This window comes from Mytilus trossulus, chromosome 6 (genome assembly GCF_036588685.1).
Source record: "Mytilus trossulus isolate FHL-02 chromosome 6, PNRI_Mtr1.1.1.hap1, whole genome shotgun sequence".
Taxonomy (NCBI): domain Eukaryota; kingdom Metazoa; phylum Mollusca; class Bivalvia; order Mytilida; family Mytilidae; genus Mytilus; species Mytilus trossulus.
Genome location: NC_086378.1, coordinates 39,466,403 through 39,491,892, shown reverse-complemented (window position 1 = coordinate 39,491,892; position 25,490 = coordinate 39,466,403). Strand labels below are relative to the sequence as shown.

General features: G+C 33.6%; 2 protein-coding genes across 2 annotated transcripts; both read left to right on the top strand.

Annotated features, from left to right (window-relative positions):
* Window positions 1-435: 435 nt before the first annotated feature.
* LOC134721336 (protein-L-histidine N-pros-methyltransferase-like) lies at window positions 436-16,176 on the top strand. The gene is made up of 6 exons (XM_063584266.1): window positions 436-794; window positions 5,888-6,078; window positions 6,631-6,731; window positions 13,588-13,696; window positions 13,975-14,156; window positions 15,935-16,176. The coding sequence occupies exons 1-6, from the start codon at window positions 615-617 to the stop codon at window positions 16,147-16,149; spliced, it is 978 nt and encodes a 325-aa protein (XP_063440336.1). The 5' UTR covers window positions 436-614; the 3' UTR covers window positions 16,150-16,176.
* A 1,351-nt stretch (window positions 16,177-17,527) lies between these two features.
* LOC134722706 (uncharacterized) lies at window positions 17,528-19,966 on the top strand. The gene is made up of 3 exons (XM_063586327.1): window positions 17,528-18,248; window positions 18,486-19,152; window positions 19,756-19,966. The coding sequence occupies exons 1-3, from the start codon at window positions 17,528-17,530 to the stop codon at window positions 19,964-19,966; spliced, it is 1,599 nt and encodes a 532-aa protein (XP_063442397.1).
* Window positions 19,967-25,490: the final 5,524 nt, after the last annotated feature.

The following is a 25,490-nucleotide window of genomic DNA, read 5'->3' as shown; positions in this document are numbered from 1 at the left end:
AATGATATGTGCCAGAAAAATATAAACTTACAAAAATTGAAGGATTTGTACAAATCCTTGCAAAAAAATCATTTGAAGTGAAAAGAATTTACAAGGATTTGTATAACTATACAAATCTTTGGAATTACCAATCTAAGGAATACATGTCCTAGATTAGAACTGGTATCACATATGTTTCTTTATAACAATGATGCTGAAAATTTTGCCAAGTCTATACAATGATTTGTGACTATACAAATCCTTGGTCTATATAATCATCATATCTTCATTCGTCTTTTTCTCGGACGTTATTGAAATTCTTGACAATATCTGTTTATTTGTTTATATCACTGAATGTTTTACAGAGGGGACCAACCTATATCTTCATATGCTTAGTTTTCATTTGAAATTTTCCGCTGCAAAACTTCTAAAAAGGGGAGAATACACATTTCGTTTACACCGGAAGATGTGTTTTGCCAGCTCAGTCAGCTGGCCATGGTTATTGTTTGGCATGCCTTATTGTTTTGATTCAGACAATTTTACTGATCTAGACTTTAAAAGATAGCATAATATGTAAAACGATAACGTAGAGATAGACAAATATAAAAGTCAGTAATATTTGTCCATAATATTTCATGAACTTATCCATTTATCTGGGATGTTTATTATTAGAACTGTTGACAGCAGTTAATATCAGGATGAGCCAAGCAGCTGATCAAATCCCCGGAATTGGTCATATTCGCAGTCCGTTGCTACGTTCAGTTTACAATAAAATGAAAGAGGATGAAAAACAAAAGAATAACCCCCATGATAACGTATGTTTTATTAGCAATAGCTGAGTCTCGGCAAGTTTTCTCTAGATCCTAATCCAAATAATTATGACGTTTGGCAAGGTAGGAAGGCTTCCCAGAAAGAAAAAAATAAATAGTATTGCCAGACGTCATAATTATTTGGACTAGCTAAATCACGGGGGGGGGGGGGGGGGGGGGGGGGGGGTCAACTTCGATATTTTGTTGTTGGGGGGGGTGCCATTTTTGCCTAAAAAACCCTACCCATTTTAATATAACATTCACTGAAATTCAATACCTATAGTTATATAACAATTTAAGAAAGAATGACCTATTCTTACAAATGTATATACAATATTTATAATATGACCCGACCATGCTTATATATAAGCACTAACTCATCATCACTCATAATTCAGAAATATACCAGCTACCCAGTGGCAGATTCAGAGGGGAGCTTTGCTCGGACTTTTTTTTTTTTTTTTAGTAGAATGATTTATCAGACTAGAACTCGTGAACTTTGCCATTTCCCGAGTATTTAATTTGTATACGACAATTCTTTTCTTATAAAGATATTTTTCGTTGGTATTTACTGACTGTCAAAGTTATGTGATTTGCTATGGTGGAGTTGATCAGTGCGTTGAAAAAACGTCACTCGCTCATTTTGAAATTCAATTTAAAGTAATACACATTGCTTAAACTGAGGATGTCATGACAATCAGGAAACCTTCAAAGCGATACAGGATTGAGCAAGAACGTATTGACTTCTGTTTCACTATTCCACCAAAAAGAAAGTAATAATAAATCCTCTATAGACTATTATACTCTCATGAAAAAAAAGTTCCACAATATTATTTACCTACGAAAACATGTTTAACCCCAAACACCCCAGCCTTTTTTAAATAACATAGCTGAGGAATGATCCCCGGTCAGTATTAGCTCTAGAAAGATTTCAAGTCTCAGGTACGAAGCATTTGATTTGAGGAGGCAGTCTGAGATATTTGAGAGAAAAAATATTGACTCTGATTCTTGCCTTAAACAAAAACTCTGGCCGTATCTGAAATGAAAACAATAGTCTTGTCCACTTTTTCGCTACTAAAAACAAAAATTTCAACAAAATTATTTAGCATTAAATGAACAAATGAATAAAAACGGGTGTATTTTTTTGTTGCCGGGGTTTGCATGTCTGACCGGAATGTCTGTTTCGCAGGACTTATATATATTGAATTTTTTTTTTTAAACCAGACTGTAACCTGCCTGGCGGGTGTGACCTTTATGTCTCCATTTGTCAACCGTCATTTATAACTTTGTTGTCATTTCAGACACTTTCGTAGTCTTTGGTGGATTTGGAACCCCTCACTTCGGTTCCCTTAGTTATGTTGGGTGAAACATAATTAATCAGACATTTTGATAACAGCCTGTTTGTCTTTTTTAACTCTTGTCGGTCATATTGTAAATTTCATTGAATTTCCATGTCTATTTTTTACTGACAAGTCCTACTTCAAATATATCAGTACATAGCTTTAGATCAATACTATCATTTTATGATAGACAATTTTAAAATAGGGAGAATACAGCATAAAAAAAAATGTCCAACCCTTACACTTTACAGCAACTATAAAAATATACATGCCCCACGCCAGGAACCGTTTAAATAGTGCATACATGTATTACACTTATTTTTATGTTTTTTGGCTCAAAAAAGGTCCCAAAAATATAAAATCTTCGCCCCCCTTTCCAAAATACTGGTTCCGCCCCTGCTACCCTTAAGTTTTTGTCGAGCCTTCGACTTTAGTCGAAAAAGCGAGACTAAGCGATCCTACATTCTGTCGTCGTCGTCGGCGGCGGCGGCGTCCACAAATATTCACTCTGTGGTTAAAGTTTTTGAAATTTTAATAACTTTCTTATACTATACTGGATTTCTACCAAACTTGGACAGAAGCTTGTTTATGATCATTAGATAGTATTCAGAAGTAAATTTTGTAAAAATAAAATTTTGTTTTTTCCGTATTTTACTTTTAAATGGACATAGTTTTTTCTGAGGGGAAACATTACATTCACTCTGTGGTTAAAGTTTTTAGAATTTTAATAACTTTCTTAAGCTATCCTTGGTTTGTACCAAACTTGGACAGATGCTTGTTTATGATCATAAGATAGTATCCAGAAGCAAATTTTATAAAAAACTAAGTCCATTTTTTCCGTATTTTACTTTTAAATGGACTTAGTTTTTTTCTGCAGGGAAACATTACATTCACTGTGGTTAAAGTTTTTGAAATTTTAATAACTTTCTTAAACTGTACTGTATTTCTACCAAACTTGGACAGAAGCTTGTTTTTTCCGTATTTTACTTTTAAATGGACATAGTTTTTTCTGAGGGGAAACATTACATTCACTCTGTGGTTAAAGTTTTTAGAATTTTAATAACTTTCTTAAGCTATCCTTGGTTTGTACCAAACTTGGACAGATGCTTGTTTATGATCATAAGATAGTATCCAGAAGCAAATTTTATAAAAAACTAAGTCCATTTTTTCCGTATTTTACTTTTAAATGGACTTAGTTTTTTTCTGCAGGGAAACATTACATTCACTGTGGTTAAAGTTTTTGAAATTTTAATAACTTTCTTAAACTGTACTGTATTTCTACCAAACTTGGACAGAAGCTTGTTTATGATCACAAGATAGTATCCAGAAGTAAATTTTGTAAAAATAAAATTCCATTTTTACCGTATTTTACTTATAAATGGAATTATTTTTTTCTGACGGGAAACATAACATTCACTCTGTGGTTAAAGTTTTTAGAATTTTAATAACTTTCTTAAACTATCCTGGGTTTGTACCAAACTTGGACAGAAGCTTATTTATGATAATAAGATAGTATCCAGAAGTAAATTTTGTGAAAAGATAACTCCATTTTTTATGTATTTTACTTTTTAATGGACTTAGATTTTCTTCCAGTTAACATTACATACAGTCAGCAGTTAAAGTTTTCAAAACATTTATTAGATTCATTAACTTTCCTAGATTTTTACCAAACTTGGACAGAAGCTACTCACAATCATAAGATATTTTCCAGAGGAATATTTTTATTGATTTTTTTCCTCATTTTTGTTGAGCCTGCGATTTACAGCAAAAGTAGGCGAGACACTGGGTTCCGCGGAACCCTTACAAATTTTTATATATGAATTGACATCGTTTGGTGCACATATATTTTATAATGTAAGATTCTCAATTTAGCATATTTATATATGATATGTAGATCATACCCCAAATCAATATACAGTTATCAAACGTAAATGCATTTTGATATAGGGTGTCATTAAAAAGGAGGGTCATTCTTATATAAAGAAAAAAATTATAATTGCCTTTCAAGACGTCATAATTATTTAGACTAGATACATATATGTAAAAAAAAATATGTTCAGGGGAGATAATCATACATGTACATTGTATCTTATTTAATAAATTAATAAAATGCTACAATTAAAACTGTTTTTAAAATCCAATGTTCATTTTTTCTAGAGGATTGATTAGCTTCAAAAGACCTTTTCAAAATGAAGTATATGTATGTGGAATAATAAACTTTAAAAAATAGTTTATACAATGTACAAAAGTATTGCATTTTTGTTGTATCTATAATACTAAAATAACGAGGTCAAGTTTGTCAGCCCTTTTATTTTCCACATAATTAATAATGCCAATAATTAACAAGTTCAGGGTCGAATCCGATAACGATAGTATATTCACCTGTTACCTACAATATCTATATTTAGGATTTTGCTATATATATATACACGGGTCATACTCGCAGGGTTGACACTACTAAATTTGGTCATTGTCAAGTTGTTCCCTATTGTAGTATTTTAATCAGTAAGACTTTCTGAGATAACGATACAAATACTAAACATCTGGACTTTAAATAAGGCATATATAGGTACAGTTTTTTAATTTGTTAGCAGGCATGACGTAAAACATCGAAATCAAATAACTCAAATTTATTTATAACTAATATAGGACAATACTGTTGATTAAAAAATACTCCATTCCAGGACCTTTTGTTTTCCAAATAATTAATATTACCAGTAATTGATAAGTTCCAGGTTGACAGGTTCACCGTGACAGAAAAAGTTTGAAAGCAGAGAAAAAACTGTGGATCTTATTATCGGCATCACTTTATCAGCTTACAATACCAATACTTAAAACAGGCTTACACATAGTTATATACAGTCACGCCCGCGATATCACGTTGTGTTCTAGTATTTCATATAAAAACACAATTTTTCAAAAAAATATTTTGAGGGCATTTATGGTTGGATTTATATGAACAAGGCATTAAAAGACATAGAATTGTCTAAAGTTTGTTTGTTTATTTGGTAATAGTTTTGTCTCCGGGTGTTTTTTACATTTTTTTCTCTTGATGTGAACACAAACAATACATTTTTATAATTTAATTTGGTTGAATACAGTATATAGCGAATTTCTGAACAGAAAATAATATTTGATGAAAATGAAAATGATCCACAAAAAAATATAACCAAATAAACAAATAAACATGTGACAATTCTGCTTCTATTGGTACCAAGTTGCTTAAAATCAAACCAAAAATGATCTCAAAATATTTTTTTGAAAAAATATAGTCTTATATACCGGTACAGTATAATTCTAAAAATCTCAAGTGTTGAATACTTATGGCCACACTCTGTACTTGTTTTATGATTTTTATAAATTAACAAATGACCATACAGGTACATGTAAAATGTTCTTTACATGAACAGTTTTTCAATACTAATTTTCATGGGTTTCATGGTTACATTGGTGAACTGCGAAATCAAATGTTCAATGAATAACAATAATAGGCTAACAATAATGAATAACAATAAATAAATTTTTAATAGGCTTTGTATGCAGAGATTGGCAAAACCACGAAATCAAATATCCACGAAAATGTAAGTTATCCTTAATCCGCAAAAATTGATACCCTTGAAAATAAATGAATCCACTAAGTCAAGAACTGAATCATTCAGAATCTACATTTGAAACTGTGACATCAATTCAAAATCAAAATAAGTAATTCCAGTATAAAATAAACATGATTTATTGATGTTGATTTTTTTTCTTTCAAAGTGGTATACAGTTGACCTGTCCAAAGTTCCAGAAGAGATTTGTGCAAAGTTTTTACAGTTTAACCAGGATGAAGAAACAAGCCAGTTCCTAAACCAATGTTATGAAAAATCTGATTGGTTATTTACTCAGCTAGGTCATTCCTTCTGTAAATCTGTACTCGGTTGGTTTATGTCAAGCACCTCGATTAATGGGTAATGCTCTCTAATAAAGCGCTGTGTATACAAAGTCTTGAAATAGCATGCAAAGGTATTTAGGAGGTTTAGATAAACATAAACCGTTATTAATTGGTCAAACAGGGAGAAAAAGATATTTTACAAACGCTTTAGCTATTAGAAAGTATCGAAGCACACGAAAAGATTTTCCCTGACCTGCCAAAATGAGCCAAAATAAGTACCCTGTGAAAATAATCAACTATACAGTTATAGAAGATGTGAAATGAGTGCCAATAAGATAACTCTCCATCGAAGTGACAATTTGTAAAAGTAAACCATTATAGGTCACAGAGCCTCACTATGAAGAGGAAGAAATGGCCACAAAAGTGACTAGTGTAAAACTATTTATAAAGGAAAACCAACAAACAGCGATACTACAGAAAAGGCATTATAATTTATAGATTACATGTTTATAGAGTATCCAATCTATTGAAACACTTGTTTGTTTTTTTTTAAAGTGAAAGCTTTTCATTTTTAAGAGCTTTTATACTAAGGTGTTTTTTAATTAAGAGCATACATTTTTTTCTTTAGATTATTAAAAAGAGGATCAATGTTTGTATTTTCCAAAGATCAGTTGAGACAGATGTTACATGTAGCACCAGACGGGAAAGGAAATAGGTTACTAGATCTTGGTAAGAGAAAAGTAAAAGGACTACTGTAAATCAACTTATCTTTGCAGATACTTTATTTCACATTTTACGCTTACTAATCCACTTTGCGGATATTTGTATTTGTGATTTTCTAATTTCCTTGATGTAGTTTAATGAGGAAAGATACAAGTTTAACATATTTACGATGATTTATATATTAGCACTACTCTTGAAAGTCACGAAAAATAAGTTGGTTTACAGTATTCCCATTTAACTAAAAATGAAGCAGTGAAAAATAAAAGTATTATGCCAGTTTAGATAAAGGGAAATGTGGTATATATACAATATATATAAACACAAAACTCAGACATCTTGAGGTCAACATTAAGTCTTCAACAATAGACAAGTAGCTCTACAATATGAGTGGTATTCTATCAAAACCATTCCATTTCCGCGATGGAAAAAATTAAGATGTCACTAAACACAACCACTGAAGTGGGTAAAACTAGGGGGGAAACTGGATCAGCCACTAGACTGTGTTAATTTTTATGCTTACTAACACAATACCCAGTTCATACTAATTTGGGAAATGTCCACCAAATTTTAGCAGGACATGTTAAAAGGTTATCAAAAGTACCAGGATTATAATTTTATACGCCAGATGCGCGTTTCGTCTACATAAGACTCATCAAAACTAAAATGTAAAATGTCTCTAATCATGAGCAAGTAAAGGGAATATTTGTTCCTCGCCTATGTGCTTTGGTTTTTCTTGTGTTAAACAAACTGATCATATATGCCAACCAAAGCATCAACTTACAGTCTTAATCCCAATAATTTGATGCCACCTGAAATGGCTGGTTTTGGACTTCACAACTTAATTAACTTTGGTTTATACACTTCTAACCCATTTGGCTGAGAGTTTTATAAAAGTGCAGGAATACCAATGCTAGTAATTTTGATTAATTCTCTAAAAAGGTTTGCAGACTTTACTGGAAGAAAGGTACATAAGTTGGGCCTAATGGGCCAAAATTTTTTGCGGATCGTATAATGGTATGTGATGTCGTCGTCTGTGTCATCGCCCAAAGACACATTGATTTCCGGATAATAACTTTAGTTTAAGTGAATAGATCTTCATGAAATTTTTTCAGAAGGTTCAATACCACGAAAGGAAGGTTGGGATTGATTTTGGGGATGATGGGCCCTTTGGGGATGATGGTCCCAACAGTCCCAACAGATTAGGAATTAGGGGCCCAAAACAAGCATTTTTCTACTTTCGGGATAATAACTTGTGTAGAAGTATTTCAATTGATCTGAAATCATACCTCAATGTTTAAAACCACAAGTAGAAGGTTCGGATTCATTTTAGGGGTTATGGGGCCAAAGTTTAGGAATTAAGGGCCAAAAAGGGGTCAAAACAAGCATTTTTGTCGAGCCTTCGACTTTAGTCGAAAAAGCGAGACTAAGCGATCCTACATTCCGTCTGCGGCGGCAGCGGTGTCCACAAATATTCACTCTGTGGTTAAAGTTTTTGAAAATTTAATAAGTTTCTTAAACTGTACTGGCTTTCTACCAAACTTGGACAGAAGCTTGTTTATGATCATGAGATAGTATCCAGAAGTAAATTTTGTAAAAATAAAATTCTACTTTTTCTGTATTTTATTTTTTGAACTGGACTTAGTTTTTCTGCGGGGAAACATTACTTCCACTCTGTGGTTAAAGTTTTTATACGACCGCAAAATTTGAAATTTTTTTCGTCGTATAATGCTATCACGTTGGCGCCGTCGTCTGCGTCGTCGTCGTCCGAATACTTTTAATTTTCGCACTCTAACTTTTGTAGAAGTGAATAGAAATCTATGAAATTTGAACACAAGGTTTATGACCAAAAAAGGAAGGTTGGTATTGATTTTGGGAGTTTTGGTCCCAACATTTTAGGAATTAGGGGCCAAAAAGGGCCCAAATAAGCATTTTCTTGGTTTTCGCACTATAACTTTAGTTTAAGTTAATAGAAATCTATGAAATTTTGACACAAGGTTTATAAACACAAAAGAAAGGTTGGGATTGATTTTGGGAGTTTTGGTTTCAATAGTTTAGGAATAAGGGGCCAAAAAAGGGCCCAAATAAGCATTATTCTTGGTTTTCGCACTATAACTTTAGTTTAAGAAAATAGAAATCAATGAAATTTAAACACAATGTTTATGACCACAAAAGGAAGGTTAATATTGATTTTGGGAGTTTAGGTCCATACAGTTTAGGAATTAGGGTCCAAAAAGGGACCCAAATAAGCATTTTTCTTGGTTTTCGCACCAAAACGTTAGTATAAGTAAATAAAAATCTATGAAATTTAAATACAAGGTTTATGACCATAAAAGGAAGGTTGGTATTGATTTTGGGAGTTTTGGTCCCAACAATTTAGGAAAAAGGGGCCCAAAGGGTACAAAATTAAACTTTGTTTGATTTCATCAAAATTGAATAATTGGGGTTCTTTGATATGCCGAATCTAACTGTGTATGTAGATTCTTAACTTTTGGTCCTGTTTTCCAATTGGTCTACATTAAGGTCCAAAGGGTCCAAAATTAAACTTAGTTTGATTTTGACAAAAAATGAATCGGTTGGGTTCTCTGATATGCTGAATCTAAAAATGTACTTAGATTCTTGATTATTGGCCCAGTTTTCAAGTTGGTCCAAATCGGGGTGCAAAATTAAACTTTGTTTGATTTCATCTAAAATTGAATAAATGGGGTTATTTGATATGCAAAATCTAACTGTGTATGTAGATTCTTCATTTTTGGTCCTGTTTTCAAATTGGTCTACATTAAAGTCCAAAGGGTCCAAAATGAAACTTAATTTGATTTTAACAAAAATTGAAATCTTGGGGTTCTTTGATATGCTGAATCCAAACATGTACTTAGATTTTGATTATGGGCCCAGTTTTCAAGTTGGTCCAAATCAGGATCTAAAATTATTATATTAAGTATTGTGCAATAGCAAGTCTTTTCAATTGCACAGTATTGCGCAATGGCAAGAAATATCTAATTGCACAATATTGTGAAATAGCATTTTTTTTTTAATTAAAGTTTTCTTTCTTTGTCCAGAATAGTAAGCAAGAGATATCTAATTGCAAAATATTGTGCAATAGCAAGATTTTTTTTAATTGGAGTTATCTTTCTTTGCCCAGAATCAACTTAAATCTTTTTTATATACAATATACAATGTATATTCACTTTTTACTACCAACTGATAAATTAAAATAATCTTTACCATCCAGTGATAACAAGCAGTTTTTTTACATCTTAATATTTTATGATGTATTTAAATGAGTAGTTATTGTTGCAAACTCCATTAGAAATTTTAATTGAGATTAGTTTTGGAATAAGGGAAAGGGGGATGTGATTGAAAAAATTGGGTTCAATTTTTCTCATTTGAAATTTCATAAATAAAAAGAAAATTTCTTCAAACATTTTTTTGAGAGGATTAAAATATTCAACAGCATAGTGAATTGCTCTAAGAGAAAACAAAAATTTTAAGTTCATTAGAACACATTCATTCTGTGTCAGAAACCTATGCTGTGTCAACTATTTAATCACAATCCAAATTTAGAGCTGAATCCAGCTTGAATGTTGAATGTCCATACTTGCCCCAGCCGTTCAGGGTTCAACCTCTACGGTCGTATAAAGCTACGCCCTGCGGAGCATCTGGTTAAAATTTGAATATCTTCAACTATACTGGATTTCTACCAAACTTGGACAGAAGCTTGTTTATGATCATAAGATAGTATCCAGAAGTAAAGTTTGCAAAAATAAAGTTCCATTTTTTCTGTTTTTTACTTATAAATGGACTTAGTTTTTCTGCTGGGAAACATGACATTCACTGTGTGGTTAAAGTTTTTAAAATTTTAATAACTTTCTTTAACTATCCTAGGTTTGTACCAAACTTGGACAGAAGCTTGTTTATGAACATAAGATAGTATCCAGAAGTACATTTGGTAAAAAAATAAATCCATTTTTTCTGTATTATACTTTTAAATGGACTTAGGTTTTCTGTCAGGAAACAACACATTCACACTGTGGTTAAATTTTAAAAAATTTAATAACTTTCTTATACTATTTTAAATTTGTACCAAACTTGGACAGAAGCTTGTTTATGATCAAAAATAAAGCTAGTATATAGAAAGGAAATTTTGTTAACATTTGGTACCTGTGTATCTGTATTTTACTTATAAATGGACTTCTTCCATTTAACATTACATACAGTTAAAGTTAAAGTTAAAGTTTTTAAAACATTTATTCAATTCATAAACTATCCTGAAATTTTTACCAAACTTGGACAGAAGCTTCTCACAATTAAAAGATAGTATCAAGAGGAATATTTTTATTGATTGTTGTCCTCATTTTTGTTGAGCCTGGGAGTTACAGCAAAAGTAGGCAAGACACTGGGTTCCGTGGAACCCTTACAAATTTTTCTAGTTTCAAGACAATAACTTATGTGTAATTGTATGGATCTCTCTGAAATTGTACCACAATGTACCATATAACAAAGGGAGGCTGGGATTAAGTTTTAGGTTAATTGCCCAAAATATGCAGGAATTAGGGGCCAAAAAAGGGGCAAAAAGAAGCATGTTTTTAGTTTCCAAACAATCATGACAATAACTTGTGTTTAAGTGTATGGATCTTTCTGAAATTGTACTTCAAGGTTCAATACTGCAATGAAAAGCATGGGATTGAGTTTAAAGTTATTGCTCCAAGGGGGTTTAAAAAAATGGGTGATTTTTTGTTTACCATTTTTTAAAAGGGTTTTCTTTTTTTTCAATAAATTTCAAATTTCGAATTTTGAAAAGTTTCAAGAAGAAATCTTCAATTGCACAGATTTGTTAGATCTTTGACCACATTAATTGTGTGACAAAAACCTATATTATGTCAAAAATTTGATCCCAATTCAAATTCAGACAAAATCAAGCTTGAATATTGTGACCAAATTTGCCCCAACTGTTCAGGGTTCAACCCCTGGGGTCATATAAAGCTGCACCCTGCGGAGCACCTGGATTTATTGTTGCCCTATTTTAACTTGAAAACTACCCATCAATTTATATGTCCAACTTTTAGTTGATGAGTACATCATGCAGGAAAATCTATAAATCTGCATAGAATGCATCAAAATATATCATTTAACTGGTAAATTGTTTTATAAATAACAGGTGCTTGTAATGGAATGGTTGCAGATATAATGGCCATAGATCATTTAACTGGTAAATTGTTGTCTAAATTACAGGTGCTGGTGATGGAATGGTTACAGATATAATGGCCATAGATCATTTAACTGGTAAATTGTCTAAATTACAGGTGCTGGTGACGGAAAGGTTTTAGATATAATGGCCATAGATAATTTAACTGGTTAATTGTTGTCTAAATTACAGGTGCTGGTGACGGAATGGTTACAGATATAATGGCCATAGTTCATTTAACTGGTTAATTGTTGTCTAAATTACAGGTGCTGGTGACGGAATGGTTACAGATATAATGGCCATAGATCATTTAACTGGTAAATTGTTGTCTAAATTACAGGTGCTGGTGATGGAATGGTTACAGATATAATGGCCATAGATCATTTAACTGGTAAATTGTTGTCTAAATTACAGGTGCTGGTGATGGAATGGTTACAGATATAATGGCCATAGATCATTTAACTGGTTAATTGTTGTCTAAATTACAGGTGCTTGTAATGGAATGGTTACAGATATAATGGCCATAGATCATTTAACTGGTAAATTGTTGTCTAAATTACAGGTGCTGGTGAAGGAATGGTTACAGATATAATGGCCATAGATCATTTAACTGGTAAATTGTTGTCTAAATTACAGGTGCTGGTGATGGAATGGTTACAGATATAATGTCCATAGATCATTTAAGTTAAAATTAACTGGTAAATTGTTGTCTAAATTACAGGTGCTGGTGACAGAATGGTTACAGATATAATGGGCATAGATCATTTAACTGGTAAATTGTTGTCTAAATTGCAGGTGCTGGTGATGGAATGGTTACAGATATAATGGCCATAGATCATTTAACTGGTAAATTGTTGTCTAAATTACAGGTGCTTGTGATGGAATTGTTACAGATATAATGGCCATAGATCATTTAACTGGTAAATTGTTGTCTAAATTACAGGTGCTGGTGAAGGAATGGTTACAGATATAATGGCCATAGATCATTTAACTGGTTAATTGTTGTCTAAATTACAGGTGCTGGTGACGGAATGGTTACAGATATAATGGCCATAGATCATTTAACTGGTTAATTGTCTAAATTACAGGTGCTGGTGATGGAAAGGTTACAGATATAATGGCCATAGATTATTTAACTGGTAAATTGTTGTCTAAATTACAGGTGCTGGTGACAGAATGGTTACAGATATAATGGCCATAGATCATTTAACTGGTAAATTGTTGTCTAAATTACAGGTGCTGGTGATGGAAAGGTTACAGATATAATGGCCATAGAACATTGAACTGGTTAATTGTTGTCTAAATTACAGGTGCTGGTGATGGAATGGTTACAGATATAATGGCCATAGATCATTTAACTGGTAAATTGTTGTCTAAATTACAGGTGCTGGTGACGGAATGGTTACAGATATAATGGCCATAGATCATTTAACTGGTAAATTGTTGTCTAAATTACAGGTGCTTGTGATGGAATGGTTACAGATATAATGGCCATAGATTATTTAACTGGTTAATTGTTGTCTAAATTACAGGTGCTGGTGACGGAATGGTTACAGATATAACGGCCATAGATCATTTAACTGGTAAATTGTTGTCTAAATTACAGGTGCTGGTGACGGAATGGTTACAGATATAACGGCCATAGATCATTTAACTGGTAAATTGTTGTCTAAATTACAGGTGCTGGTGATGGAATGGTTACAGATATAATGGCAGAATTTTACAATGTAGTTGATTCCACAGAGATGTCACCTACAATGGTTTGGAGACTGAAAGAGAAAGGGTTTAAGTAAGGTCTTCTGCAATTTAATCTTCATTTTGTAGCCTATGGAAGATAACTCAATAAAGTCAAGTTAAATAACTTTGTTAAGCAAACAAAAAAAATTTCCTTCATTAGTCTACAATCAAGGAGTGTTTCCTTTCATGTTTCAGTAGAATTTTACCTGCAAAATTTGAAAATGTAAGTTATAATATTGAATAATTAAGCAACTCATTTTTTCATATTTAATAAAAAAATATTGCATGAATTTGAATAAATTGTAAAAAAAATAATTATTGTATTAACAGTGTGATTCCAGTTGACACATGGGACAATGGTGCTGTAACTTATGATCTGATTAGTTGTTTAAATCTGCTGGACAGATGTGATAAGCCAATGAAAATCCTTCAGTCGATACACAGATTACTTACTCCAACAGGAAGGGCTATTGTGGCTGTTGTGTTGCCTTTTGAACCTTATGTTGAATTTAGTAAGGATATTTATTTAAGAGAATGGGAGAGTATTTTGCACCTTTCCTTTGCTTTTCTAGTCCAGATAAATTTTGGTGCAGCTAGTTAAGTTTATAAAAAAATGGACCAATTTAGAAATTATTGATTAGTCTGTGTGTGGTCTTAAACAAGATCACAACAAGTTTTGAGGTTGAATTGTTTATACATTGCATTTTAGTAAAAGAAGAAAACATTTTGTGCCCTTCCTAAATGGGAAAATTGACATACATGTATCATGTATTCTTTCATAAAGGGTCTTAAATTGTCAGATTTTGAAGAAAACAAAGGTTTATATATGACAGCAAGTGCCTAGACAAGTTCTAAAATAATTTTCAGTCTCTGTTCTTTTATTATTATACCCCCGTTTTATAAAAGTTGGGATGTTTTTATACCTCTGTCCATCCATCCATCTGATCAAAAAATATTTTTTGTCATATCTTTCTCAGGAACTTCATCAAAAGGATTTCTGATATTTGGTTTCACAGTTTATATAAATCAGCGTTGATTCATTTATTTTCTGGGTATTCATTTTTCGAGGATTGAGGAAAACTTGCAGTTTTGTGGATTTTGTGTTTTTGCCAATCTCTGAACACAGAGCCTATAGATAATTTGTAATTCTTTAAACATTTGAATTCATGGTTCAACTGTACCCATGAAAACCACAAAAAATGGTATCCAACGAAAAATAATGATTCATTTATTTTCTGGGTATTCATTTTTCGAGGATTGAGGAAGTGATGTGTTTTCAGATTTATTACTCAACAATTATCTGTTTACCGAATACTTGTATCATTTTATACATGATAGGTAGGCTAATCCAAGTTGAAAGTTTTGGTCGCATCTTTCTCAGGCACTACAATTCATTGTACAAGGAGTTCTAAAAATTGGTTTCAGGGTTGATTCAAGTCAACTACAGTGTGTGGTGAGTTTTCAGATTCATCACTCAACACCATCCTGTTTTCCAAAATTTATTTGGGAGAAGTTTCATCAGTGAGCAGTAGCTCACACTTTCATTTGTTTGGTATTGTTTTGCAGATTGGCTGTTGGTGTGATAGGCAAATGTTCAGGCCTTTGGACTTCACAAGCTGTTTTTTGAGAACTTTCAAATATCGACCCATGCTTTTTCTAATTTTAATAAATGTTATTTCTAGCATCACAAAATTTAGGTCAAATTTGATTTTTTTTTCACTTTTGAGGTTTAGGATTGTGTTCCTTGATTAATCTAAAATTGTATTCTACATGTATGTCTATTTAATATAAAATATATTTTCTCATGATAGAAGAGAGGTCCAAATTTGGTTTAACCATTAACACATTTGCTCACTACACAAGTTAGAAAACCCCAGCAAAGGTCACCTTTTTTAAAGGGATTTTGCCTTATACAAATGTAAATACTATGGAAAATTACATTGTTATAGTTTTCTCAAGCTACATTTCTTGTCATATTTTAATGGAATTTATATAAAATGTTAAATTGCACTTCTTAAATATGTCTCAAATGCTTTTATCAGAAATGTCCATGATAATTAACAAAATCAGCATTGATCAAATATTTCTAAAGGAGGCAGGTAATCTTACTGATTTTCCTTTGAAATGTACAATGTGCTCTTTTGCCAACATTTCTTGTCAGGTTTTTTTTATGAAATTTATGTTAAAATCATCATAGAAATCTTCTGTATGTTATGATAAAAGAATTGTTTGTGAGAGACACAAATATGATTTGTTTAGTCAGTTAACAACCAGAAATGTTTCCTTTCAGATTCCTCAGATCATAAACCTATAGAAAGTCTATTAATCAAAGGGAAGACATTTGAAGAACAGGCTGCTAGTTTTATAACAGATGTGTTCCAACCATTAGGATTTTTTGTAGAACATTTTACAAGACTGCCTTATTTATGTGAAGGAGACTTAAATCAATCATTTTTTGTCTTAAATGATGCAGTTTTTGTGTTAAAACTGAAGGACAACGGTTAATAAATGGATTAAAATTATTAAAATATTTATCGTTTTTTTTTACCAAAGTTTACCTTAATATTTTTAGTTGTAATTGGCTTTGAACTAGCTTTCAGTAATTGCAATTACTCTTGGTACCTTTCTTTGGTCTTTCTGTTATTTTGTATTAAATTCTAGCCTTAGGTTTTCTTGATTGAATTATTTAAAATTTTGTCATGGTAGGACCTTTAAAAGCTTACTATATTAAAGGTACAGGGTGTATGTGAATCTTCAACAATGAATGATCTATAAAACCTCTTGGATGTTGATCTTTTATTGCTGAAAAATTCATTATCCTTTTTTGCTTCTCTTTATCTTCTATAGTTGTTGTTCAAAACACAAAAAAGGGTAAAACCAGAAAGGACACAAATGGCCTTGCTTGCAAAAAAAGCTTTTTAGGAGTAGAAATTTTCAGTCCAAAGCCCTTAACTTTAATTTCTTAAATCAATGGGGCAGAACCCAAATTTAAAGAAATTCTGTTACTCATCATAGGAGACTCAAATACTAGAAATCAGCATTTTATATATATATGAAGGTGTTTAAAAAAAAAAAGTCTTTTTGTGTTATTTTCATGAAATGTTCTGCCTTCAATGCCCTTAATTTCCACAAAAATCAGTACAGCCGAACTAAACATGATCTTGGATCTGTGACTCATCATAGTAGACTCACATACAAAAAATCAGCTGAAGGCACCAAGAAAAGTCTGTATTACTGTTCATTGCAGAATGTCAGATAAGGATAGCATTATATGGTGTGTTGGTGATGGTAGTGCATCACAGGGTAATGTTATGCGTCTAGTGTATGGGACTGTTCTTTGGATGTCTTATGCCGCTGGCTAGCAATATTTTTTGCGAAAAGAAAGCCGAGTGAGTAAGTCTTTCCTGCCAGTACATAGCCTCTACATTATCAAGACTTCAGCAGTAGCCTCCCCGCGGTAGCACACGGGTAACTGATTGCAATAAATCAGGCGAATCTGTTGGGGATCTCGGAGCAGCAAGGGCCCCAGAAATGCAGTGTGTAGGCCCACTGGTATGTGGACACGCCCTAGCACTCATTAACCTTGCCCCAACTATGGGTAAAATAGTCGGCCAGGAGAGGGTCGCAGCCTGGTTAAGGCAACTTTCTTAAGAGAAGAAAACTCTAACATCAAAATCAACGGGTAGATCAGACTCGTAAGCCAAGGAAGGAATCTATCTTTTGGAAGGAAAACCATAAACAAATAACCCTGGTCCACCAGGTTTGAGGTTGAGCTAGGGGGTAATCTCCTCTACTCATAAAACAGCATCTGATTACGGAAACAAGGATTACAAAAAATTTAACTCGTCTCGTAACATCAGAATACCAGCAGAATTCTGCGCATATGAATGGGACTAGTGAAAGCCAGCAGGAAGCTAGTCACATGAAAATTATCCTGAATGCGAGAACCAAACTTAAATTGGGTTTTTGGAATGTCCGTACCATGTATGAGGCAGGAAAACAAGCCCAAGTGTTAAGAGAAATGAAGGAAAACAAGCTGCACATATTAGGTATAAGTGAATGTAGATGGACAGGGTTTGGCAAAAACTTGACAAATACAGGAGACACGATCATATATTCTGGTAGAAACGATGACAAACACCAGGGGGGAGTTGCCATCATCCTCAACAAATCATCTTCTAAATCACTCATTGAGTATAATCCAGTCAGTGAAAGAATAATAACAGCAATACTAAATACAAAACCTATAAAGACATCAATCATCCAAGTCTATTCTCCAACAAATGAAGCTGATAAAGAAATTAAGATAGAATTTTATGAAATGCTTCAAGCTGAGATAGAGAAAATCCCCAAAAAAGACCTAACAATCATCATGGGAGATTTTAATGCTAAACTACGGCAAGACAACAGTGGTTTTGAGAGAATAATGGGAAAACATGGCTGTGGGATCATGAACGAAAATGAAGAACATCTAGTAGACTTCTGTGGACTGAACAATCGTGTAATAGGTGGAACATTGTTCCGACACAAGGATGTCCATAAGCTGACCTGGGTATCACCTGGAGGCAGAGATAAAAACCAGATCGACCACATAGCAATTAATGGCAAATAGAGGAGATCCTTACAGGATGTGAGAGTAAGGCGAGGCGCTGATGTTGGAAGTGACCATCATCTTGTCACAGCAAACATCAAACTCAAACTAATGAGAGCATCAGAACCTTGCAGGGTACAGAGATTCGACACAGGGAAACTCAGACACAGGAAAACCAACCATGACTTCAAATTAGAACCGAAGAATCGCTTTCAACTCTAAGAACAACTAAAAAGTAACAACACTGAAGAAAGTGAAACAGTAGATGAACAATGGCAAGAAGTGGAAGATCTGTTTAAAAAGACCAGTGAAAAAATATTAAGTTTCAAACGCCAAAAGCACAAAGAATTGATCAAACAAGAGACATGGTCGCTGATTGACAACAGGACAGAGCTAAAGAAAAAGATCTGCAACACTCACTCTGATAGACTAAAAGACAGACTAAGGGACCAATACTCTAACTGTAACAAGGACGTTAAGAAAGCCACCAGAAAAGATAAGAAAGATTTCATCGAGGGATTGGCTCTAGAGGCTGAAAAAGCTGCGTCTGAGCAAAGAATGGGCGACCTTTACCAAATTACGAAGAAACTTTGTTGTCAAAAAAGAAACACCAACATGCCAGTAAAAGACAAACAGGGTAATCTAATAACATCTGAAAGAGAACAAGAGAATAGATGGAATGAGCACTTCAAAGAAGTATTAAATAGGCCAGAACCAGAAACAACAGCAAACATACCCATAGCAGAGCACGACCTTGAAGTAAATATAGAAATTCCATCAAGATCGGAAATTATCAAAGCAGTAAAGAGTCTTAAAAACAATAAAGCTCCAGGAAACGATAAACTATCAGCAGAACTATTTAAATCAGATCCAACCTTAACAGCAAACATTCTTCATACACCATTCAAAAAGATTTGGTAAAATATCAAGATACCGAAAAACTGGTCAGAAGGTAACATCATAAGACTGGCTAAGAAAGGTGATCTCACAAACTGCAAAAACTGGAGAGGAATCACCTTATTACCAATCCCAAGCAAAATTTTCACCAAAATCTTAATAGACAGAATTAAAACAGCAATTGATAACAAACTCAGAAAAGAACAGGCAGGCTTTAGAAAAGGCAGGAGTTGTTGTGACCACATATTTGTGCTACGAAACATCATTGAACAGTGCACAGAATGGCAGAGACAATTAATAATCAACTTTATAGACTTTGAAAAAGCCTTTGACAGCATACACAGAGAAAGCTTATGGAATACCAGCAAAAATAGTACAACTTATCAAAATGTTCTATACAGAATTCAGATGCACTGTGGGAACTTCATCAGACATCAGCTTTCTAGTAAAATCTGGAGTTAGACAAGGCTGTGTTATGTCTTCCCTTCTATTCATTATAGTTGTCGATTGGGTAATGAATTCCACCATCAGTAACAGCAACAACACAGGCATTAGGTGTACTCTTTTTAACTACCTAGAAGATCTGGACTATGCAGATGATCTGGCCTTATTGTCGCATCTAGGAACACACATGCAAGACAAAAGTTACAAAAGAATGCAAGTTTTATTGGATTAAACATCAACATCAAGAAATCAGAAGTCATGCCTCTTAATACCACAGAGCCTCCTTTAATAGATTTAAATGGAACACCCCTAGACTGCACTTCATCTTTCACCTACTTGGGCAGCATAGTAACATCTGAAAGAGGAGCAAAGACATCAGAGCCAGAATAGGAAAAGCAAGAACTGCATTTTTAAAACTAAGACACATCAGGAAGTCAAGCAACATCAGTAAGAAGACCAAAATAAGATTATATAACAGTTGTGTACTAGCAGTGCTACTTTATGGGGCGGAATGCTGGAGAATGACAGAAAAAGACATCAACAAGCACTCCAGTTTTCACAACGGTTCCCTTAGAAAGATATTAAGGATATTCTGGCCTCGTAAGATCACCAACAAAGACCTCCATGAAACAACAGGATCCAACAACATGGAGACTTTATTGAAGCAGAAAAGATGGAGATGGATTGGCCATGTTCTAAGAAGACCAGCAGAGGACTTGACCAGGGTAGCCTTACGATGGACACCTGATTGGAAAAGGAAGAAAGGACGCCCCAAAACAACTTGGAGAAGAACAGTTGAAGCTGAAATGAAAGAACATGGAATCAGCTGGGGTGTAATAGAAAAGAAAGCACAGAACAGAGATGAGTGGAAAGAACTAGTCCTTGCCCTATGTGCCCCGGGCATAATAAGGACTAGGTAGGTAGGTATATGGCCCAACCCAGTCGCAGGATCCATAAAAAAATGTCATTTAAGGAGAAAACTATAAGGAGACAACTGACAATTTCATTTACTGACTAATGTTTAAATCTTATTTGTTTTTTCAGCTATTAAAGTTCTTTGAAGAGAATATGTAATGAAAAAATAAATGGTAAAATTCATCATTTATGAGCAATTAATCCTATAAAAATTGTCATGACAGTTTTCATTTAAGATGTCAGAAGGAAGATCTCAACAATCGAAAATACTTTGCCCTTATCATTATTTTTCTATCTTAACTTAACGCAGTTTTCAAGGTAATAGACAAAACTTGTATATTTTACTCCCATCTTCTATTTGTAGCCATATTAGCCATGTTGGTTGGCAGGCAGAGTCATTGGACACACGTTTTAAACAAAACACTTCTATGATGATTGTGGCCTACTTTGGTTAAATTTCACCTAGTAGTTTCAGAAAAGATGTTTATAAGATATGAGATGTTGGCACTATTAAAATGCTTTTAGAATATCAAGTCAAAAGAAAAAGTACATATTTAATACCTACTTTGATATAAAATAGGAAAAACAAGAATGTGTCCACAGTACACGGATGCCCCACTCGCACTATCATTTTCTATGTTTAGTGGACCGTGAAATTGGAATAAATTCTCTAATTTGGCATTAAAATTAGAATGATGTTATCAAAGGGAACATGTACACTAAGTTTCAAGTTGATTGGACTTCTACTTTATCAAAAACCACCTTGACCAAAAACTTTAACCTGAAATTTGCACTATCATTTTCTATGTTCAGTGAACCGTAAAATGGGATCAAAACTCTAATTTGGCATTTAAATTAGAAAGATCATTTCATAGGGCACATGTATATTAAGTTTCAAGTTGATTGGACTTCAACTTCATCAAAAACTACCTTGACCAAAAACTTTAACCTGAAATGCACTATCATTTTCTATGTTCAGTGAAACGTAAAATTGGGGTCATAGCTCTAATTTGGCATTTAAATTAGAAAGATCATATCATAGGGCACATGTATACTAAGTTTCAAGTTGATTGGACTTCAAGTTCATCAAAAACTACCTTGACCAAAAACTTTAACATGAAGCGGGACGGACGGACGGACACACAGACGGACGAACGGAGGCACAGACCAGGTGGGGCATAAAAATCCTGTTTTCCGTAATGAATATTTCAATGTCTGAGTAACATACCTTAAGGTTGGTCATAACAAATGGACAAATATGGCCGTATTTTTACCTCAAAAACTACTATGTGTACAGAGTTACCTGTGCTGTTTGGAAAGTTTTAATGCCTAGCATCCACTAGATATATAAAAGTTAAATGCATTTTGTGTTTAAGGAAGATAAAATCTTTCTTGGTTTTCGATGGGCATTTTTTTTCCTTTCTGCAGAAGGTGTAAAAATAAACAAACACCTGAATTAGGGAGCTACCATTTGATTTTTATGGGGGGGGGGGTTGAGATCTTCCTTCTGACATCTTGAATGAAAACTGTCATGACAATTTTTATAGGATTAATTGCTCATAAATGATGAATTTTACCATTTATTTTTTCATTACATATTCTCTTCAAAGAACTTTAATAGCTGAAAAAACAAATAAGATTTAAACATAAGTCAGTAAATGAAATTGTCAGTTGTCTCCTTATAGTTTTCTCCTTAAATGACATTTTTTTATGGATCCTGCGACTGGGTTGGGCCATATACCTACCTACCTAGTCCTTATTATGCCCGGGGCACATATGGCAAGGTTTGAAAAGGACGAATCAAGGCGAATTAGATACTCCCCTTCATCTCTTCAATTTTTTTGGTTAGGAAGAAAGTTGTTTGGAGGTCGATTTATTCGATTCATGTCTGGTCTAAAAACCGAAAGTGACATTTTATCAGGAAGTTCATCATCTTTGTCTCCGTTGAAATCTAGAATAAATTTTGCGTGTCCAAACGAAAACATTTTAAGGGGAATCAATCCATTAGGGTCAGACTTTCCATCAGTGTATAGTCCTGGATAAATAAATTCAATGATTAACCTCAAGGCCGAAAAAAATGCAGAACAAACGTCCTACATACTTATGTTTGATGGTAAAAAAGTCAGGAAAGGGGGTGATGTAGATCTTCTTGGCTTTGAGGATGGACAGACATTACAAGATAGAAAGGAAATCCATGCCAATGAAATAAAAGCAATTTCAAAGCTCGTAGAATTAATCGGGAACATAAATAGAATAGACCAATTTGTAAAGAACACACAGTTACATGAACGACAGAATGTTTTTGACCTTCTCAAGAAATGTTTTGAAATAATATCCTCCAATATCCGGGAACTTAGAGAATTCAAGAAAAGCAAAGATGGTATGCTTAGACGATTGAAAGGTCTTGCATCAAAAAATGTTACAAAAATGTCATCATATGTGTATGCCACAGATCTTTGCAGGACAGTTCTATACAAGGTCGACAATTGTTTGTCAACATTGTTGGAGGTTCAGTGGACTATATGCAAAACTGATTCGGTCTTAAACAATGCTGAACATGTGTTTGCAAAAGGTAACATTGTTAATGTAAAGTTGCAAGAAAATGTTCGCTTTCTTCAATCGCCAGATGAAATAAAAGAACGCTTAAATGTTACTGTCGTTTCAACTCACTTGACAAAGCAGCATAGCAAAGAATGGATAGATTCACGACGTAAAGCAAAAGTAACTGGGAGCACAATGTATGCTGCTATCGGATGTGATAGTTTAAAAAAACAAAAACAGCATTTCGACAAAGTTATCAGTGGTGTTGAAGCAGACGAACCTAGCAAAGAACAACAAAATGCAATGCGTCACGGTACCCAATCCGAAATACACGAAATTGCTACTCTTTCTATCGTAATTATGCCGTTTCTCTTTCCTGTCATGATTTTCCATGAAGAAGGTTGTTACGTTTATAATGATATGGTCGTATCTCCTGACGGTAGTCTAACGTCTGCAGCTGGTATTGAGTTTGCTTTTGAAGGGAAAGCCCCGATTGGCAATATCTTCACGACGCCTGTTCACTATAAAATCCCAACTAGGTACATCACACACACTTTGTTTGAACAAAAAGCAATGTCTGCAAAATCTGGAACATTGTATTTATCATGGTCAACAGAAAGTACTACTGTGTTTATTGTTCCTGAAGATGATGGTATCTGTAGAAAGGTTGAAGACGTGATAGACTCTCTGTATAATGTTCGTGTTCCGAAACGCCCAACTGCCATTTCAAAAGAAGCAAAGACAATCAAAGAAGACATTGAAAATTATGTTTTTCTTGGAGAATTTCCGTCAGTCAGAGGCTCTGATACAGATGCTAATCAGCAAAACAGGACAGCTGAAAATACCATCTTAACATATGACGACGTAGTAAGAACACTGATGAAAGCAAAGAAATGTCTTGTCGAAGTGTATGAACTACAGAGAAACTATGCATCTCAAGTTGTCGTGTTTTTGTTGGCAGATTTAAACAGAATGTGGAAGCCGGAAGAACCTCATGCTGTGCCAATTCTGTATTTTTTTCGTGGCTCTAGTTTGTCTATGGGCATTTCCAGAAGAATTATGGACTATTGTAAGCAGGCATGTCGGAATAAAGGTCTAGATGTTGTTGTTTCGTCATCAGATGGAGAATTTCTACCATTAATGGTTCGCTCGAAAAGTGGAATACCCCTAACTCTTCATCAGTTGAATAAAGCAGTTTGGACGGAAGTATGCAAACTACAAAAAACAGAAATTGTGCAAATGTTTCGCAAGTTGAACACAAAATGTATGTTTCTAAAGGTAGGTCAATGTATAAGTGCAATATCTGAAAATAATGATGAGGCAAAGATAGCAACACCTGTAAATGGTTGGAAAACAGGAAAAAAGAACACCGAAAGCTCTTATGTTTCAGACACTTGTTCAAGTGATAATACAATTGAAGAGATTTCCTCTCAGAATGCATATGATGATGATGATGACAATGTAATGATACACGAAGAGGTCATTGTAAGGACTTTGCAAATGCAAGTTGAAACTGATGTTGTTAACAACCAGCACCAGGGAAGAGAAACGAGAATAGAAGACTTAGACACAAGTGATCTTTTTGAGACAGAAAATGACGTAGTAGTTCAATATAATGGTGGGTTAAAAAATATGGACCACGAGTCAACAATATTAAACGAACCATAAAGCGGTCCTTATGGCAATGAGGCAAATGTTCAATCAGTCGAAGTCCAAATGAATGACTCAGTAGCAAAAGCATACAAATATGTATTAACTATTTCTGATTACTCAAACATTTTGTACTTGCTCCGTTTACAAAATGAAAAGAAATGGTCTGCAGTGACAGATGAACGACTAAAAGCCTGCTTTCATCAACAATTAACATGAATAAGTTTCTAAAATGTGAACTAATGGAAATTACAAAGTATTTTAATGTTATTTTAAAGGGTAGGAATATTGAACTAGACATGAGTTCCAAGATGACAAAAGTAGATATTGTAAACCAGCTGTCTAACTGTGTATAGGAGATGGAATTCACTTAGAAAAAAAGACCAGAAAAAAACAAACCAAAACAGCAAAAACCCTTCATGAATTAGCAGTACAAGCTTTAACCAAAAACAGTTATCCGAAACAAGTGTTAAATATTGCTATTACCACTTATCTATGCCAAAAAGGCTGAAGGAATGGAGAGAAAGGTCACATGTGTCATCAAAAGTGACTGTAAAAGGAGATAATGAAAGGACTTTTGAACCGTACTATGTGCCTGAATTTGATGAAACGTGTCAAGATTTTGACATATTTGTGTATGACAAAACCCATCTTGCAACAAATCTAAGAAAGTGTGTATGCATAGACAAGGTTGAAAATATAAGTATAAAGGCATGGGAGCAAGTTGCAAATATATCGCCTAACATCCTCAACCGTAGTGTTATTGAAGTCTCGTCAGAAGGGAAATTTTAGATCAAATGGAAGAAAA

Coding starts and splice junctions, on each gene's coding strand:
- LOC134722706 (XM_063586327.1), top strand. CDS start 17,528: ATGAATGGGACTAGTGAAAGCCAGCAGGAAGCTAGTCACATGAAAATT. Junction 18,249..18,485: donor CGACCACATAGCAATTAATG/GCAAATAGAGGA, acceptor ACAACACTGAAG/AAAGTGAAACAGTAGATGAA. Junction 19,153..19,755: donor ACACCATTCAAAAAGATTTG/GTAAAATATCAA, acceptor TGTCGCATCTAG/GAACACACATGCAAGACAAA.
- LOC134721336 (XM_063584266.1), top strand. CDS start 615: ATGAACTTATCCATTTATCTGGGATGTTTATTATTAGAACTGTTGACA. Junction 6,732..13,587: donor AAATAGGTTACTAGATCTTG/GTAAGAGAAAAG, acceptor TCTAAATTACAG/GTGCTGGTGATGGAATGGTT. Junction 14,157..15,934: donor TGAACCTTATGTTGAATTTA/GTAAGGATATTT, acceptor GTTTCCTTTCAG/ATTCCTCAGATCATAAACCT.